The sequence below is a fragment of the Megascapheus bottae genome, chromosome 8 (assembly GCF_031878675.1).
Source record: "Megascapheus bottae isolate mThoBot1 chromosome 8, mThoBot2.hap1, whole genome shotgun sequence".
Lineage (NCBI taxonomy): Eukaryota > Metazoa > Chordata > Mammalia > Rodentia > Geomyidae > Megascapheus > Megascapheus bottae.
The window spans coordinates 18,179,815-18,200,576 of NC_143516.1; the positions used below are offsets into that span (position 1 = coordinate 18,179,815).

Consider the following 20,762-nt stretch of genomic DNA (forward strand, 5'->3'; position numbering starts at 1 on the left):
TATTTTTTGGCTCGGACTAGCCTGAACCAACTCTCCTATCTATTCTTCCTTCCTAGATGGTATGATAGATGTGAGCCATCATATCGGATGGAGTCTGCCTAGCATGTTGCCTTCCTAGCTTCTTACAACAATCCTCTTTATCTCTGCCTCCCAGTCACTGGGATTACAAATATCAGCCTCCATTCCTCACATCCTTTTGCTATGGTGCTGGTTGGGGCTTGAACTCAGAGCCTCATGCTCTTGTGTATCACTCCAGAACCTGCATTTTTAGACTTTCAGGTGGTTTGTAAACTCTGGAAAATAAATGTACTCATAGTGACAACAGCAAAACAACTGTCTCACATGCAACTATTTTATCTTTCTAAAATGGACTATAAGGGCCATGTTTGAGGCTATGTAGTGTAAGGGTCGAGAAGCTCGCTGCACAAAAGGAAGACTCCAAGAGACGTTCTCTCATGCAACAAGCAAGGGGATTTATTCACCAAGCATGCGTGGGGCTCACTGAACACGCAGGAACAGAGAGCCCCGAACAGAAAGCAGGCAGGGTTTTTATAGTACTTTACAAACAACAAAATTCATACAGAGTTCAGGGGCTGGAGCATTATCTACACACATCACCTGCACAAACAACAACCGTTTTCCAGAACCCTGAGTAAATTTCCTTATCTTTGTTCATCCGCAGCTGCAAGTTTCACAATCGATAATCAATCATCTCTAGAACTCTGCCTGTTTTTCAGTTTGTAAAACTTTATTTGAAACTCATTCACACATAGTTAATAATTACAGGCTGCCGCATTTCTCAGTTCTTGAAACTTCTTAAAACTTTTTAACCCTTCAGTAGGAGGCACAGGAAGGGAGATCACAAGTTTGAGGCCAACAGGGGAAAGCTAGTTAAGACACTATTTTCAAAACCAAACAGAAACAGAAGGACTAAGACATAGCTCACATAGCAGATAACTCACCTAGCATGAGTAAGGCCCTAGGTTCAACTCTGAACATCACAAAAGCTCATTAGTAAACTTCCTGAAAACATTGTAGAATAGCAATGTTGTGATGGAGAGCTCTAGTTAGTCTTCCTTCTAGCAGTTACCTTGGAAAGTTACTGGATTGATTCCCTTACGGTCAGAATATATAGTGGAAATAATATTAATAATACGCATTTCAGTGGAGGTCCTAAGATTCAACTGAACAATACCTACAAAGTATTCATTGTGCATTAAGTACGTAGCAACAAAAATAACAAATATTAGCTCTTATTATTTTTATCCCTGGTGAATAAAATACATTCTTCACATAGTCAACAAATGTATTGAGCACTTATTATGTACATGATTTTTAAACAGTGACAATACAACTCTAAACAAAACTAACAACAAAAAAACCAACCGTGTATAGTTGGGGACTCAGTTCTGGCATGAAAGGTGGTAACTGGGTAGCAGATGAGAGCCTCAGGAAAGGAATCCTCTTGAGGCAATCTAATTGAGTCCTGAGGAATTTGGCAGCCACATGCACTGATTTTTTTTTCCTTCCAAGATGAGCTGTGACCACTGTTGGTGGAAGAAGTATGCCAAGATCTCTTCACACCTTCCCTGGAGATGGCTGCACTGAGGAAAGGGAAAATGTGGCACCTGTACAGCTCTTATTTCAAACTTCTTTTTAAAGAATCTTTCAACTCATTTCCATCCACCCCCAAACCCCTTTGTTCTTTGTGATATTTTTGTCTGTATAAATTGGAAAGAATTCTCTGTAGGTCTATCAAGTAAACAAAGATGGGACATCACATGGACCACTAATTTCTATTCGAGGGGCGGTGATAACAGTGGTCAAAATCCTTCCAACTCTGGGCTGAACCAATTCCCTGGTGGGGAAAACTATGTGGCCACCACGCCTTCTCTGAGTGAGTCACACTCTCCAGCACCCACCTTAAGAAGGCAGAAAACACTGCTCATGACAGTTCCAACATTTGGCATTTTGATTTGGTAGGGGAAGAATTTTCAGTTTTCTCTCTTTATGGTTTAATCTATATTTTATTGAACTTGAAAGAAACCTGCTAATTCAAAAAGGATTCTGGACAAACTGGAAAGAAAGGGCGGTAAGTTCTTCGGAAGGGGATCTTTTCTAGTCTTTCCCTTTCTCCTCTGTTTCATTGTGAAGAGCCTCTGGGGATACCTAATTGACTACACATGTTCAGAAAATCATCCCTAGCATCTAACTTCATCCCCAGACTTCTTGTTCCTCCCTTCTTATGGTGTCTTATACAGATTGGGATAGGGTCCTATAACAAAGGAGGGAACAATCAATCAGGCCAAAAAATATAAATGATCTTCAGTCATACATGATATTGCCTGCAGATCTGATTCTGGACTAGAATTGAATTCCCAGGGCCAGCCTCTCTGAATGGTAGGAATTAGGCCAGTTTAGAACATCCCTCCTACCCAGATCCACTACTTAGGTGCCCGGTGCTACAGGAGTCTTTGTTTCTTTAACTCCAGGCTTACCAGCTCCTTTCTTATCCTTTTTCCTTCTGCAGGGTAAATACACATCAACAGAGTGCAAACATGTTTGTGATCAACTTTTGCTGAATCATGACACCTCTGCTTCCAAGTATTTGATTCTTACCATATTCTAAAAATTTTCAAGTGAATCTTAACTGTGTGAGACATTATCCTGGCTTGGAAGTATTGCTTAAGTGGCAGAGTGCTTGCCAAGAATATGTAAGGCCTTGAAACCATTCCCTACTACCCCCATTCTAGGGGGAGAGAAAAGAGGTAAGATATTTTTCTTCATGTTACCAATATACAAAAAGTAGCTATTCTGGGTAAATACTCACTGCCAACAAAATAAACATTGTCAGCAGAGTACAACATTAATACATTGTTTTTTTCAATTATGCTGTTCAGCTCAAGGCTAATGCTCTACCACTTTGAGCCATGGCACCACTTCCGGTTTTCTGGTTGTTAATGAGAGATAAGAGTCTCATGGACTTTTGTGCCTGGCTTTGCACCTCAGTTCTCAGATCTCAGCCTCCTGAGTAGCTAGGATTACATGTCACTCTTTTTTTTTTAATCAAATAATTTATTAACATTGATTTTTGTATCATATTTCAAATGCCATACATCTCTTTTTAAGCATATAATTTTCAAATTATGATAACTTTTACTATATTCATCTAACTTGTTGAAAAACTCAATTCTGAGGCACCTACTTAAATGACAAAGAAAGCAATAAGACAATTTTAAGACAGTTCCATGTTTTTATTATATAAACATTATAACATTCCTGGTGAGGCTTGTTCTTCAGTTGTTTTTTTGCTTTGACAGAATGTCAGGTATCTTTCAAAAAACTAAGAATGATTTATAAAGCAAATGGTTCCATATTTCTTCAAGAAAAATTAATTTAAAAAAAGCTTTAGCCAGATGCCAGGGGCTCACACCAGTAATCATAGCTACTCAGGAGGCTAAGATTTGAGGATCCCAGTTCAAAGCCATCCTAGGCAAGAAAGATCATGAGACTCCTTATCTCTAATAAATTACTCAGAAAAAGCTGGAAGTGGCAGTGTGACTCAAGTGGTAGAACACTAGTCTTGAGCACAAAGAGGTTCAGGGATGGCACCCAGACCCTGAGTTCAAGCCAGATCTGCCATAAACCTCAAAAAAAAATAAAAAAGAAGCTTCACTGAGTGCATCTTCAAAGCAGTTTTTGCTGAGAAAAATAATAGGACTTGTTATTTTACTGTGTAAAGCATCACACTTTTCAAGATATAAAAAAAAGACTAAAATAAGTCCCATTTTGTTTTCAAAATTTTATAAAAATACATTATGTTGGTCCTTTGACTTACTATTCCAGTTTACCAGACAACAAAAGTAAAAAAAACAAATAGCCAAAACAAACAAAAAAAAACTCAGCAACACCCAAAGCTACAAAAACACCTTAACCCTGCAGCAATATAATGTCGACATCATCATGAACACCTTGTAAAAGGAGCTCTCCTGGGTAGGTAACAATCTTCCTTCGTTTTGCAGCTTTGAGAGTTCCCACCAATGCTTCAAAGAGGTTGGCACATTTATCATCCCGGAAGAGGACTCCAAATTTCACACTTAACTGTCCATCAGCATCTAATTTGAGAAAATAACAATATCAGTAAGTGCAAACTCTGTCTCTCGCCTCCATGTCTAGCAAAGAAAATCTTTAATCAGCATCAAATTACGAGCCAACCAATACTATAATTTAATACTTGGTCGTAGGCTTGAGTAGCATCTTCCTAGATCCACAGATTCAATGTGTTGTACACATAAGGTCTCCTGGCCTTTTTATTATCTAGATAAACTGAAAGAGAACCAAGAAACTTTCAAAGATGAACATGCTACAGTGTTCATGTTGTAAATAAATTTCATTTTGATAATTTTTTTTTTTTTTTTTTTTTTTTTTTTGCCAATCATGGGGCTTGAGCTCAGGGCCTGAGCTCTGTCCTTGGACTTTCTCAAGGCTAGAGCTCTACCACTTGAGCCTCAGCACCACTTCCGGCTTTTTTCTATGGATGTGGTACCAAGGAATCGAACCCAGGTCTTCATGCATGCTAGGCAAGCACTCAACTACTAGGCCAAACTCCTGGCCCATGAAGTGAATTCTTTAAAAATTGAATTTACCACTCTTTTTTAAAGAAAATATGTGGGAGATTTAAGGCAAGCACGCTACCACTAAGCCAAACTCCCAGCCCCCATTTTGATATTTGTTTAAAATTACATTAGGTGACAAATCAATGAAGACATCTGATAAAGGAGAAATCCAGGACCAAGATCACTGTTTTACAAATGTTTTCTAAATATATTCAGAATCCATCATAAAGGATCTTAAAAAAACAAAACAAAACAAAAAAGTTATTGGGCATCAGTGGCTCACACTTGTAATACTATATACTCAAGAGGCTGAAATCAGAGGATCAAGGTTCAAAGCCAAGGCTCAGGCAAAAAAATCCCAAAGTCCATGAGACTCCTATCTCCAATTAACTACCACAAAACCAGAAGTGGCACTGTGGCTTAAGGGGTGGAGCAGTAGCCTTGAGCTGAAGAGTTCAGGGACAGCGCCCAGGCTGAGTTCAAGCCCCATGACCGACAAACAAACAAAAAAGTGTTGGACATTAGTAGCAGTAACTCACACTTGTAATCCTAATTCTCCAGAAGACTGAAATCTAGGGTGATCTAGGTAGGAAAGCTTATGAGATCCTTTACCCCAATTTACCACTAAAAAGCTTGAAGTAGCAGGCAGGGAGTTTGGCCTAGTGGTAGAGTGCTTGTCTAACATGCAAGAAGACCAGGATTTGATTCCTTGGTACCACATACACAGAAAAATCTGGAGATGGTACCATGGCTCAAGTGGTAGTGCCTTAGGAGTGCTCAGGCCCTGAGTTTAAGACCCAGGATTGGCGAAAGAAAGAAAGTGGGGGGAGGAGAGAGGGGGAAATTCCCTCTTTCTCCCCCCCAAACAAACAAACAAACAAAGGCTTGAAGTAACAATGTGAGTCAAGTGGTAGAGCACCATTCTTGAACAAAAAAGCAAAGAGACTACACCTAGGCCCCGAGTTCAAGGCCCAATAGTGGCACAGAATAAAAGTAATTCCTCAGTTATCCATCTTGACCATTAAACTATAATTCCTGGCCCACAGCTATCTTGAAAATAAAGAGAAACTCTCAACCTCAGAGATAAGGTTCTTTATTCCACGGCCAGGTACTGGGTGCTTGTGCAGACAAGCTTACAGACCCAATATCTCCATACAGATCCAAATTTTTTTTTTTCCAGTCCTGGGCTTGAGCTCAGGGCCTGAGCACTGACCTTGAGCTTTCTCAAAGCTAGAGCTCTACCACTTGAGCCTCAGCACCACTTCTGGTTTTTTTCTATGTATGTGGTACCGAGGAATTGAACCCGGGTCTTTGTGCATGCTAGGCAAGCACTCTACCACTAGGCCAAACTCCCAACCCCAGATACTATGAGGGATCCGCCTTGTAATTTTGCCCATGTTAAGCCATATGCCAAATATCCCAGTGCCTTGTCCTTAGATAAATTATTTTTCTTCAAGAACAAACTTACATACAAGAGAAGTCATCAAGTAGTTCCCCCTTCTATAAAACTATTTCTATCAAAGAAGTCACCATTAATTATACTACGATAGGTTCACATTTATTGAGTACTTGTTGTGTTCCTGGAACTGTTCAATGTACTTCACAGTCATTAAAATTCACTCAATCCTCCTTTCATGGAAGAAAAGACATCATCGATCACAAGAAGCACTCTTATTTTATATTCCAATTAAACTTTCAATTTCAATACAGCACACCATATATCACAATACATTCTCATTTTCGAGATTTTAAAGTGTGAAAAAAAAGGTCTTTCAATTGCTTACATTTTGTGTTATCATTACACACAGAAGGACACCAAAGAAACAGGCAAGTCTAATAATTATGTGTTCAAGATCACACATTGAGCATGTAGATGAGCTAGGCTTCATTGCAGAGAATAATGAAAGGAGTGATGGCAGACAGTGTGACATCAGAGTAAACCTCACCTATGTTCACCCCAGGCTGCCTGGAACTTGCGATGTAGCCCAAACTGGCCTTTAATTCTCGACCCTCCTGCCTCCACTCCCCAAGTGCTAGGATCACAGGCACGTGCCAAAGCACCACACGAGTTCATATACTAGTTGAAGGTTAAGATGTAAGTATATTTATTTCTGTATCTCCTACACTTGAGCAAAAAGAGGTACTCCAGAATTTCCTGTGAGATGAAAAATTTTCAATCTCCATATAATTATTCTCCACTTATCTTCTTCTCTCTGGATGAAAAATGAGACTTATCAAGGATTTGACTTTAAAAGAAGCAGATAAAACTTCCTCCATCCATTTGTACCCTGAACTCATATATCAAAAAAATCACTCCAGACATACCTTAAATAATTAACATATGCCAAAAGAGGATATACCTCCACATGTGCTTTCCAATTCTATAAGGGATTCTCTACTAAGAACAAGAAAGCTGAGGTGAGCTGGTGAAGCAAAGCTGTAGAGTTTAAAGCATGTTCATGTTTTTTGTCTTTCCTAGTATATTTCTGTAATAACTGACATAGGATGTAGAAATAGGAACTAGCTGGGAGCTGGTAGATCACACCTGTAATCCTAGCACTACTCAGGAGACTGATATCAGAGGACCATGGTTCAAAGCCAGCCCAGGTAAAAAAGTTCCTGTGAGATTCTTTTTTTTTTCATATATTTTTTATTGTAATTAATAGAAGGGTTACATGATATTTGCCAGATAGAAGGTACATTAATTCCCATACATTGATACCCTTTCACATTCCTGTGAGATTCTTATCTTCAATTAACCACCAGAAAACTGGAAGTGGTACTATATCTCAACGTGGGCGAGTGAGCAAAAGAGCTTAGGGACTGTGCCTAGGCTTTGAGTTCAAGCCCCATGACTGACCAAAATCAAAACAAAACAAAACAAAAAAAAACACCAAAGGCCAAAGTAATACAATATGAAGACTTCATAAGCTGTTGCTAACTTTGAAGTCTGAGAAATAAGGCCATGAGCCAAAGTATGGAGCCAGCCTCTAAAAAATAGGAAAAAGATAAAAGAACTAAATCCCCCCTCCTTTCCCAAAGACTTGTAGAAATGAATATTGCCTGCAAAAGCTGGATCGTAGCCTAATAAATCCATATCAAACTCCTGCCCTACAGAAGATAGAAAGGTGTTAAGACATAAATGTATCATTGTACATCACTAGATTTATGGTAACATGTTATAGTAGGCATGTTTTGTCCCCATTTCCCTTCCCCCTGCATAATATAATTAAACATTTTTGTACTCTAGCATCCTAATTCAGTATGTCCATCTTCCTTCCTTCCTTCCTTCCTTCCTTCCTTCCTTCCTTCCTTCCTTCCTTCCTTCCTTCCTTCCTTCCTTCCTTCTTTTCTTTATTTTGCCAGTCCTGGGCTTGAGCTCAGGGCCTAAGCACTGTCCTTGGACTTTCTCAAGGCTTGAACTCTACCACTTGAGCCTCAGCACCACTTCCGGCTTTTTTCTATGTATGTGGTACCAAGGAATTGAACCCGGGTCTTCATGCATGCTAGGCAAGCACTCTACCACCAGGCCAAATTCTCAGCCTCATTGTTCTTTATTTTTTAAATGGCAGTCCTGAGGCTTGAACTCTGGGCCTGGGCACTGCCCCTGAGCTCTTCCACTTAAGGCTAGCCCTCAGCACCACTTCTAGTTTTCTGATGGTTAAATGCAGATAAGAGTCTTAAGGACTTTTGTGCCAGAGCTGGCTTTGAACTATGATTCTCAGATCTAGCCCCCTGAGTGGCTAAGATTACAGGCATGAGCTACCGGCGCCTGGCTCTATTGTTCTTATTTTCTGTATCCTCCTTTCTAATTTCTTATACATCCCATCTGAGATGTACGAAAGCTATAAGCACAATAGGAAGTCTCATTACAACATAAGAACAAGACTAATACCACCAATTTTTACACATCATCGTCTTCACAATAGCTGTTCAAGAAAAAGATGACTTTAAAAAGGATACCTACAAGACAGCTTGCTTTATTCAAAACTATACAAAACCCAAGAACTTAGAGAAAATTAAAGACAATTTAGTATAATTTTAATCTCGGTCCCTTGTCATTTGGAAGTTTGCAACATGATGGCAAGAATAGAGCAGAAAATAGAAATTTTAATAGGGAGAAAAGTAAAAATTTGAACTTGGTTCAACTACCAGATTTTAAGCACAGTTAGATAAAAGCCCAGCACTTTGCTTTCCAGTCCAAGGATAATGAAACATCTCAACTATTCTTTGCCTCGTACACCTCCAACAGCCCTCGCTGACTAGAAGGACAAGAAGATGTTTCGGCCTTTGACTGTGTGCACAGAGGTGACTCTGTCCTATAGACCTAAGGTGACCTTCAGAGGCTTCTGCAGAATGCCAGTCCTGCCTGCTGAGAGAAATGTAGAAGAAATTGTGTTAGAACACTTACTTTGGGGGCCAGGTGTGGTGACATACACCTATATACCCCAGTTACTGTGGAGGTGAATTTCATGTTGGAAGCCAATGTCATTCAAGAAATTAATATCCTTATATACCACAGAACTGAGACAAAAAAGGGAAGGTGTGGATTGAAGGGAGGTTAAAATGTTGACAGGATGACACAGATCCAAATGTGTTGCATACATAAACTGCTTTGTTAAATGATAAAAAAACAAATTCAATACATGACCTAAAACATTAAGAAAAGTGAGGAAATGGGTGTGAGCAGGGGTGGGTGAGAATGTTGAGAGGAACGGCCGTGATTATGAAGCACTGGATTCACAAACTGCTCTGTTGAATGGCAACTCCTTTGTACAACTACTTCATGATAACGAAGCTATTCAAAGGAAAGAAAAGAAATGTTTGCAGAACTGCTAGAATAAGATATTTGAAATAAGGGTGAACTTGTCCCCCCACCCAGCATGTTGTTAAAGGCCTTGTTCCCAGTTGGTGATATTATTGAGAGGTGATTGTATCGTGAGAGTGCTAAGCCCATCAACAGGTTAATACATTAATGAGTTCATAGTTGAATGGTCAATTGGGAGGTCAGAGCTAATGGAAGGATTCAGGTCCCTGGGGACATGCATTCAAAGGATCTACCTTAAAGAATGACTTACTTTTTGAGCCCAAACGGTGAATTTCCTCCACTAAGAGGTTAACTTCATGATCCACATTCATTGCTGCCTGAAAGGAAAAACAAACACAGAAATCTACAATACTGCCATCTCTGTTCTAAACAACACACACACACACACACACACACACACACACCCCACACGTACATACACAAACAGCCCTTTTCTTTTTTTACATAACATTTATCACTATTATTTACCACTTCCCTTCATCCCTTTCCTTAAAACACTGTGTAATATACAGGGCACTCTCTCTCTAAACCTGTTCAACTCCACCCTCGAGGGACCCCCTCTGCTGAGTTCCACGGCCACTGAGAGAGAAAGCAGCCATTCTCCCTGTACAACTATCACTCTAAGCAGGTCCTCTTTACAGTGCCCAGGGATCACATCTGAGGAAAGCAAAAGGCCTGGAACCAATGGTTATATAATCAGAGGTCTTTAATACAATGTCCAAAGCCTTATAGAATGCCACAAGGCTTGCGGAAGTCACAAGAGAGAAATGGACCAAGAACATAAGTGGGAGATGGTGTTCTAGACATGTGCAAAATTACAGAAGCCAAAGGAGAATATGTATCACACACTTGAAGTAAGCCTTGAACTAGGTGCTGGAAATGCAAACATAAACCATAGACTCTGCTTTGGAAGCCTGAGGTTGCGTAGGAGAAGCAGATCAAAAGCCAAACAATTTCAATACTGTCCATCACTACAAAGATAACTCCAGGTAACACACAGGGGTTGTCTGGCAGGAATTGTCTGGGCAACACCTAAGTTAATTTCACTCCAGTATAGAGCTTGTGGTGAATTCAGCTCATACATCTTTAGATAAGGAAGAGTTGGGAAGTAACAGAAGTTGAGACTTATCTCCGTTGCAAATTCCTCCACACGCTGAGTTCTGAGCACACTCCCAGCGTTCTCTATTCATTATTATCTGTAGGCCCCAGTGGGACAAAGCATTATTTTTATTTTATTCCCAAATCTTTTTGGCTCTTACCTCCAGCCTTTGCCCACAGTTTCTTTGGCATTGACTATTGCTATTCCTCTTTCTTGCAGCTAAAACACACATCCAGTCCCAGGTTAGGTGTAATTTCTTCCAGGAAGCCTTCCACAGCCCAGTAACTTCCCTATTGTGGGACCTTCTTCATCTCCTATAGAATTACTTGTTTTCATTAAAAGATAAGCACCTTTAGTCAGGAATCAGAATGAAATGCTCTATGCTTGTCTCTGGCATCAAGAGTAAAGGTTAAGTAAACACTGAGCTGGTTTTTCTGAGTTTCTAGACTGAAAAGAACAAGCAAAAGGATGAAAGGAGACAGAACAACACCAGTGGGAGCTTCTGAACACAGACTTCAACACGGACCAATTCATTCAGTTTCCAATACTAAAATTTCCCTGTTGAAAAAAGGATTTAAAAAGTAGGGTTGTTAGGGACGGGAGGGGAAAAGCAAGGGAGGGGGTGGCATTGTCCAAAATGAAATGTAATCTTTATCTGACTTATAGTAACTCCTCTGCATATCACCATTATGATAGAAAAAAAGAAAAAAAAAGAGGGTGGGGTCAGGAGTTTGGCCTAGAGTGCTTGCCTAGCATGCAGGAAGACCTGGATTCAATACATCTGCTCCACATACACAGAAAAAACCTGAAAATGGAGCTATGGTTCAAGTGGTAGAGCTCTAGCCTTGAGAAAGCCCAAGGACTACACTCAGGCTGCCCCCCCCCCTCTAAGCCCCAGGACTGGAAAACAAAAACAAAAAAACTAATCCAGGCACTGGTGGCTCATGCCTATAATCCTAGCTACTTAAGAGGATGAGATCTGAGGATCATGGTTCAAAGATCATGGTTCAAAGCCATCCGGGGCACTAAAACCTGTGAGACTCTTATCTCCAATTAACTACCAGAAAACAGGAGGTGGCATTGTTGGCTCAAGTGGTAGAGCACTAGCATTGAGCTGAATTGCTCAGGGACAGCACCCAGGCCCAGAGTTCAAGTCCATGAGGGGAGGGGAGGGCGGGAATTTAAGTAGGCTTATATATATATATAGATTCCTTAAGATGCAATTTGGGAGAAATAAAGCCATCCAGATGGATAGTAGGTAATTCCTGGTCATTTTTTAAAACAAGAACAATACCTATGACCATATACCTATTCAAATGATACAGATTGGGAGGAACACAAGGTTTTCTATCAGTTAATAACTAAAAGTACCTCTACTATCTTATTTGTGTGAACATTATAATTGAAAGAGCTTGCACTGCAGTAAAGATGCATAATCTTCAATTTAATGCATCTACACAAAATGTTATCAAGCATTACATATTGGGGAATTCTTGTTGACATTCGGTTACATTATAGGTAGCTCAAGAAAAATTTCCCAGGCTCTGAGTTCAAGCCCCAGGACTGGCAAAAGAAAAAGAAAAAACTGAAAACCGACACCATATCCAGAGGACACCCCCATTATGATGAAAGCCTGAAAACCACACCATGAGAATGATAGGGAAAACAAAACAAGACCTAGTAATTGCAAGAGTGGTATGTTATTGTGAAGCTTGTTTATTCTAGTATTGTGGAGTGAGCCTGGGGTTCTTGTATATCTAGCTCTTTATTATCTTTTTAATTCTTTAATTTTGAGACAGAATTTCACCAAATTACCTAGGCTGGCTATGAACTCACTAGGTAGCCAAGACTAGCTTTAAACTTCAGATCATCCTGCCTCAGGCTCACAAGGGGACAACTCATTTTTGTATTTTCAGCATCCATTCCCCACTCTGGCGTTGACTAATTTTTTTTTTGCAGGGGGAAACCAAACATTTCTTTCCTTACTCTACATCCATGTATCTTGGATAAACCCTTATTCTGGGCTCCAGAAGTGGCTCAGGGCCAGAATGATTGGTTTGAAGACTTTTGGTAGGTGATTCCATATAGAATAATGAAGTTCAACCCAACGTTGTGCTAGACCTATCAAATATAACAACCTTCCCTTTCACTAGTTTCTAATAAGATTATGACCCTGACAGAAATGACCACCATATAGGAAGAGAATCAAATTAACACAAAGAAAATCCAGCCAACCCACCAATGACCCTGAACATTAAGGTTACAAAAACCAGAACCAATGCTATCTTTCTTTGTTTTATTTACTTATTTTTTATAATTTTTTTTTTTTGGCCAGTCCTGGGCTTGAGCTCAGCGCCTGAGCACTGTCCTTGGACTTTCTCAAGGCTAGAGCTCTACCACTTGAGCCTCAGCACCATTTCTAGCTTTTTTCTATGTATGTGGGACCGAGGAATCGAAACCAGGTCTTCGTGCATGCTAGGCAAGCACTCTACCACTAGGCCAAACTCCCAGCCCTTTATTTTTATTTTTTTAATGACTTTTTTTTTTCCCCCAGTCCAGGGCCATGAACTCAGGGCCGGAACACTGTCCTTGGGCTTTCTCAAGGCTAGAACTCTACCACCTGAGCCACAGCACCACTTCCAGCTTTTTCTATATATGTGGTACTGAAGAATCGAAGGGTCTTCCTGCATGCTAGGCAAGCACTTTACGACTAGGCCACACTCCCAGCCCTATTTTCTTGGTTTTATTTATGCTGGTCTTTTTTTCCCTGAGTTTCTATTATTTGCACACTAAAGAATATTAACCATAAAGTTAGCTTAGAGATCTGCTCCTGTGTCTTTTTACATACTTACATGAATGGTCTTATTTTGTGTTGCTTATTGAGTACCAGGTATAGATATAATAGAAAAGCAGATTTATGAGTCATCCTCCCCTCTCTCCCCACACACTCACAACCACAACTGCCTAACCAGGCTCCTTGGTCCTGGAAGCATCAATGCAGAAATAGATCAGTGAACAATGATGAAGTCATTAGCCTAGACCCCACGGAAGGGAGGATGAAGTACCCAAGATTGAGGATTTCTCTAGTTCTCAGATTGATTTCCCTTTCTCTGGAAACTGATCTCTTCATTCCCAACTCCTTCCACCAAGCCACCAGCAACATTCAGATTTAACCTCCCTTGACAATGAGAAACTAAGAAGAAACCCCTCCACTGCATACAGCAGGAGTCTCTGCATCATATTAAGCAGGTGTCCATTTGGTCCAGTCCTAACAGATGCATTTCTTTATGATTAATCACATGCAGAGTTCTCTACCCAGGCTCATTCATACAATTCTAAGAACCTCACTCACACAGCACTTACTCATTTCATCTGATGGATAATGAAACAGGCTCAGAGGGGTTTACTGCCCACAATTAAATTCTGTCTCCAACACACCATCTGTCCCTCCTTTCCTTCCCCCATTCCTCTTCTCAGGCTGTTATTCAAAGGCACTAGATGTAATTGTGTATTTGCATGAAATAGTAGAGGCTGGGTACTTACACTAAAGCAGATTTCTTAACAAAGCCAGAAAGGCTCCCTTCCTAGACCCCTATAAATAGGAAAATAACAAGTGTAGAAGCTACTGCTGACATATAGAATTTGATGTCTTATTCTTTATTCTTCTTATTCTTATTCTTATTAAAAGGTGAGAGTAGGGAGGGGGGCTCATTGTTACACAAGACTTGGAAGACCTTTGACGTTTTCTAAGAAGGACAGAGGCCTGGTGTGAGCAAAATCTGGACAATAAGCTAAGGGCCGTGAGCAGAGAAAGTCTAAGAGGAAGAAAGAGCCTGCGAGAGGCCGCATCAGGAGACGGAGCGGGGGGCGAAGGGGTTCCCAGAAAGGCGAGGGCAGGTGCTAGACGGGCCTTCTGCCACTGAATCTAATCAGTCCTTCTGCCACTGAATCTAATGAGGCCGTGCGCACAAGAATCACAAAAGTAGGCATCCCACCTCCCTATCATCTGTTGTTGCTGTTTTTTTAAGTTTGGAGGCAGTCTAAGTAGATGTTCTGCTGTCCACGAGGAGCGTGATCTCCTGGGAATGAGAAGCCCACTTCGCTCGCGTCCGGAGCACGACCTTCCTGGTTCCGTCTTCCTGCCTCCCTCCTCCCCGGCGCGTACACACTCCATATTTGGTCATCTATCCTCCAAGTTTGGAGTCTGGCCAAACAGGGTCCCTAAACCCGGTGTCCGGGGATGGACCTTCCCATGGTCAACCCGGACTCCCGTGTAGAAATGGGAGCGCCGGGCCCGCTCCCCCACCCCCCGCCTCCGGCCCCGCGCTCCGGGACAGCTGGGCGGGTTCCCCGAGGAGGGCTGCGTCCCGGAAGCCTTTGTCTCCACCTTGGCCCCCGGAGAGATGGGGTCCACGGGCGAACACCGAGCCTGCCCGGGGCTGCACGAGCCCTTAGAGCCCCTCACCATCTCCTACCCGGGCACCGATCGGAGCCCCGAGCCGCACCCCTCTCCCGCACTGCAGAGCGCACTGACCCTGGGACCACCGGCCCTCTCCGGGGAAACCGCCACCTGGGCCACCGCCAAGAGCAAAACCCATATGGCCTCCCCCGCCCGCCCCCGGCCCGCGAGCCGAGCGCGGAAGTGTGCGGGAGAAGTGCGGTCGCGAGAGCGCGCGGGCACCCGGCCCCGCGGCGCGCAGCTCAGTCCCCCGCCCGCACCCCACGATCTCCGCCCTCCGCCCCCCCCCCCCGACGCCGGCTGTGCGGCCACAGGACACTCGGTCCATCCTTGCCCGGTCCTCCCGTGGTCTCACCCCTCCGCTTCCTGGTCTTTTCCCGATGAAGAGCCGGGCCGCGTCCGGGAGCGCCCGGGTTTCCGCCAAGGCACTGGGGAGGAAGGGCTGGGAGAGAGGCCGTGGGGGGGACGGGGAGGAGAATTGGTGTCGGAGTTTGAGCTCTTGGAAAGGGGCCTCCCACTCGCCCGGGGCCCAGCCTATGAGCAGGAGACAGGGGCGGAGACGCTCCGGAAGAGAGCCGTCCCCATACTCCGGGGCGCCCCCCGCCCCAGCCCGGGCTGCTCAGAGCCCCTGCCCGCAATGCCCCGGCCTGGGTTCTCCAACCAGGATCTCCCTCCTCGCCGGTGTCCCAGACCTGCAGAGCCCTGAGCTCGCCAAGGAGAACCCTGACTACCCGCGGTTCCTGTGTGCCAGGAGCGGGGACTTCCAGAAAACGACCACGAAGGCATTCCTGGAGAGATAGATATAGATGGATGGATGGATGGATGGATGGATGGATGGATGGATGGATGGATGGATAATGAAACTAGCTCTTGATTTTAGATCAGTATGGATTTCTTCCCTTCGTTAGTTCCCACGTTTAACTAGTTTATAATTCGGTTCACTCATCAATCCTCTCGTTGTAGCCACTTGTATTTGTGCATATGCTTATTGTCACCAGGGTTTGGGGGGAGGAAAGCGGATCCACACTATTCCAGACCAAAAATTGCTGGAGTAACTAACAAAAAAGACGTCCCCTCGCCGGGCGCAGTGGCTCACAGCTGTCATCCTAGCTACTCAGGAGGCTGAGATCTGAGGATTGCAGTTCAAAGCCAGCCCAGGCACTAAAAAGTCCCTGAGACTCTTCCCTGCAATTAATCACCAAAAAAACCGAAGTAGGGCTGTGGTTTAGGGGTAGGGCGGTAGCCTTGAGCTGAAGAACTCAAGGACAGTGCCCAGGCCCAGAGTCCAAGCCCCACGACCGACCCCTCTCCTCCCCCCCCCCCCAAAAAATAAATCCTCTCCTCACCACCAGGTGATTGAATTACGGGAGACCATTTGAACACACACACAAACGACACCAAATCCATCATCAAATAGTCATAGAAGTAACCCACCGTTCTCATCAACCAGGTGATAATTAGCAATTTTCAGATAAGTATTTGGTAAGTGATAATTAGTAAGCTAATCAGCATCTTGCTTGACAAATGGAAGTGGAAGATACAGGGAACCAGTCAGCTAGCAGAAAGCTTGAATCGGGGAGAGGATCAGAATAGGCCCTCCATTAAACAAAACAAATGACTCACCAGAAACTGAGCATGAAGTGGGAGAAGCAGGGGAAAAGAAGTATAGATTGTGAGGAAGGAGGGTGGCAAAGGCCTGCTTTCCAGGGGCTGTGAGGAATCTGTCCTCTTCCTTTCCTGGTCCCTACTTGCCCTTCCACAGGAAACACCTGTCACATGGATGTGACTGAAAATGAATCTGTTCTGTAATCAACCATGTTGTGATTCTGCTGAACTATGGCCTGATTTTTCTCCTGGCCAATAGAAAGCTTAGTTATACTTTATATCTTTCAGTGGCCTACTTAACACAAAAGTTAATATGCTTGGAAATTCTTCTTTTTTTTTTTTTGACAGTCCTAGGACTTGAACTCAGGGCCTAGGCACTATTCCTGAGCTTCTTTGCTTCTTTTGCGCAAAGCTAGCACTCTACCACTTGAGCCATAGCACCACTTCTGGCCTTTTCTGTTTATATGGTACTGAAGAATCAAACACATGGCTTCATGCATGCAAGGCAAGCATTCTACCACTAAGCCACATTCCCAGCCTGGAAATTCTTATAGTTTGGAAGCCAAGAAGTCTCAAACTAAAAGTCTACATCTGAGAGCTTTGTACTGTTATTTCATGAGAGAAGGTGAAAGATGAGGGGCACACACTTCACAAAAGAGGGACCTACTCCCACAATAACTAACCCATTCCTCTTGTAATAGATACCAGCTCTCATCACTTATTGAGGATTAAGTCCCCAACACATGGACATTGTGGGGTCTATTCAACCTGTAACAGTAGAGACCCAAAATATCCTATGAACACTCTCAGGTTCATTGCCTCATTATTCACAATAACCACCACATGGAATCAATCTAAGGATGGACTGATGGATGATTGGATAAGGGAAATATGGCATGTATACATACAATGGAGTGCTAGTCAGGCTTTTGAAAAGGAAGTTCTGCAGCAAGATGTCATTTCTATGTGGAATCTTAAAACTTGAAAAAACAGGCCGGGAGTTTGGCTCAAGTGGTAGAGTTCTATCCTTGAGAGAAAAAAATGCAAGGACAGTGCTCAAGCCCTGAGCTTACGCCCAGGACTGGCAAAAAAAAAAAAAAAAAAAAAAAGGTCCTTGGGGCCGGGAGTTTGGCCTAGTGGTAGAGTGCTTGCCTAGCATGCACAAAGACCTGGGTTCAATTCCTCGGTACCACATATGTAGCAAAAAAAAAAAGCCAGAAGTGGTGCTCTGGCTCAAATGGTAGAGCCCTAGCCTTGAGAAAAAAAATCCAGGGACAGTGCTCAAGCGCTAAGCCCACGACTGGCCAAAAAAAAAAACAAAAAAACAAACAAAAAAAACCTCGGAATGACCAATGGTTATAAGAACTGAACAAGAACAAAGACAAAGATGTAGCTTTCCCTCACACTATGTAAATTAAGTTCTGGAGATAAATTGTACAGCATTAACTGTAGCTAAAGGCAACATTTTGTACACTTGAAAAATGTAAATGGATTAGACCTAAACTGTTCTTGGTATGAGCACATAAATTGTCCTAATCCATTATTTAATCTGATGTATACATATGTCAAAACAACACATTGTCTATCAAAATATGCATAATTTTTTATTCGTCCATTATAACTTAAATGTTTAAAAAATAGCTGGGTGCAATGACTCATGTAAACCTAGCTGTTTGACAGGCAGAATGGGAAATAGCAATCTGAGGCCAACTTGGGCAAAATATGATTCGTGAGATTCTATCTCAACCAGTGGCTGATTGTGGTGGCAGGTAGCTGTTACCCTAGCAATACAGGGACTAACAGGAAGATGACAGTTTAGTGTGGCCAGGGCATAAAACAAAAACTTACCAACACCAAACGTCAACACCAAATGAACTGGTGGAATGACCCTAGAGCTAGAATACCTACTCAGCAAGTATGAAGCCTGATTCACACCCCAGCACTGCCAGAAAGAGTATGGCTTAGTAGTAGAGTGCTTGCCTAGCATGCACGAAGACCCAAGTTTAGTTCTTTGGTACCACATACATAGAAAAATGCCAGAAGTGGTGCTGTGGCTCAAGTGGAGCGCTAGCCTTGAGAAAGTCCAAGAACAGTGCTCAGGCCCCAAGTTCAAGGTCCAGGACTGACAAAAAATTGATGCTGAACAGATAATGAAATATTTAGGAATACATTTATATAAAGAAGAGCAAGACTTATGCACTGAAGATCCTAACACAGTGCTGAGCTAAGCATGGTGGTACATCCCTATCATCTTAGCACTCTCCCAAGACAGATAGGAGGATTCTGTGTTTGAGGCCAGCATGGGCTACATAGCAAATTCAAGTCATCCTAAGCTGTGTATATAACAAAACACTTATTTCATTTCATTTATTAATAATAAGAAGAAATCTTTAAAAACACAGCAGTGATTATCTAGATTTGCTTTGTATCAGCTATCAGCCCCATGTAGAGATTTTCATTGACACTTAAATTAAGCTAAAGGAAAATAGTATTAAATATTCATTTCCCCAGTCACAGTTCAAGTGAGCTTTATAGCAACTTGTGTTGTCAGTGATGTGAACTATGACAAAAGTCACTACAGTCTGGTTTTAAATTACACGTAAGTTTGACTTTACATTGGAAGTGGTACTGTATTCACTTCTTAGTAAACTGAAAGGTTTTTTAAGGGTAGACAGTGTAGTGTCTTACTCATTTTGTATTGAATGATGCCAGCTTGGTACCAAGCCTGGAAGGGAGTGGACCAGCAATAATTGTTTGGTTGAATGGACTGAAGTAGACTAGCCTCTTAACTCTTTGTGGGTGGGAGTCGTGACCACAGATTACCTATATAAATCACCTGTGCCATCTTAGCCACCATATATTGAATATTTTTTTCATTTTTCCCCAAATTTAAACAAGTTTCTAGTGAAGAATATTTAAAAATTTTAGCACACACTGGATATAATTATCTACATTGATATCCACACTGCTTTCTTGTAAACTTAATGTGTATTATGTTTGCCCTTGCTCTCTGTAGGTCAGATTTATTATGGAAAAATTAACTGAATATAATTGTAATGGACTATAGTGGAGCAAGTAATCATCAAATTAATATAACTTGCAACATAATGTAAAATTTAAATATTAATTGTATGCAATATTCTTCATAAAAGCTACTTACTAGCTATCACTTATTAGTAAGTATGCCAAATAATCATTTGTTAACTCTTCTTGAGATCTTTCACTCATAGAGATGTTTCCAAGAAAGAGAGCAGGAATATGGCTTAACATTTTGTGAAGATACGCTCTGAAAGAGCAAAGCTGGGTGCTGTTGGCTCATGCCTATAATCCTAGCTATTCAGGTGGCAGAGATGTGAGGATCAAGATGTAAGGTTTGAAGCCAGCCCAGGTTGGAAAGATTGTAAGATTCCTTTCTCCAATTAAGCACAGGAAAGGCTGTATGTGGTGCTGTAACTCAAGTGGTAGGGTGCTATCCTTGAGCAAAAGGAGATTAGGGAGAGTGCCCAGGCCCAAACTTCAAGGCCCAAGACTGGCATAAAAAGAAACAAAAGCAAACAACAATAACAAAAAACTTAAAGAGCCATTCCTGACAGTAAGTCTTTAAAGTCTTTTTATCTGCTTTTTCTATAGGCTTAAAGATTTTTTTTCTCAAAATTATCTTTAATAGCCATAGAATTAAAAGCAAATAGAGTGGGTTTTTCCCACCAGTGATCTAATTGCTGGAAAATTAATAGGTTTCAAAATTTATGAGAGAAAAGAAAGGTATGTAATAACAATGAAAAGATTTAATATTAATTATTTAGTAGTTCAAACAATTATATTTGTTTTGAAATTATAGTCATAAATCAATATATTAAACAAAAATTTATTGAATACCTGATAAGAACATGATAGGTCACTTGGGGTGACCTATAACAGGGGCTTTGTTCTGGAAACCAGAACCATTCACCCTGTAAGAGAAATGCTAAATAATTGTGGACCTAAGATTGCATAAATCCTCTGTCAAATTCTCCTTTCTCAATACTTAGGGTCAGTTTCAGAGGGTTTTTTTGGTAGTTTTTTAACTATTGTTCTCTCTCCTACCAAGAATAAAAAACCTCTTCTAGCTAGCTAAAACGAGTTTATTTTCGAACCAATTAAGTGAAAAAGGCTTAA

At 41.8% G+C, this 20,762-nt stretch overlaps 1 protein-coding gene across 3 annotated transcripts; it reads right to left on the reverse strand.

Annotated features, from left to right (window-relative positions):
* Positions 1–456: 456 nt before the first annotated feature.
* Abracl (ABRA C-terminal like) lies at positions 457–15,508 on the reverse strand. Of its 3 annotated transcripts, none has more exons than XM_090338027.1 (4): positions 15,358–15,508; positions 9,695–9,761; positions 3,972–4,115; positions 457–1,599 (listed from the first exon to the last, which is right to left on the reverse strand). In XM_090338027.1, exons 2-4 carry the CDS (start codon positions 9,753–9,755, stop codon positions 1,367–1,369), a joined length of 438 nt encoding a protein of 145 aa, XP_090194153.1. In that variant the 5' UTR covers positions 9,756–9,761; positions 15,358–15,508; the 3' UTR covers positions 457–1,366. The 3 variants fall into 3 exon arrangements, with proteins under 3 accessions (XP_090194153.1, XP_090194155.1, XP_090194154.1); XM_090338029.1 differs by having other exon boundaries at positions 457–1,604; positions 15,358–15,502; XM_090338028.1 differs by lacking the exon at positions 457–1,599 and having other exon boundaries at positions 3,234–4,115; positions 15,358–15,497.
* Between the last annotated feature and the right edge of the window lie 5,254 nt (positions 15,509–20,762).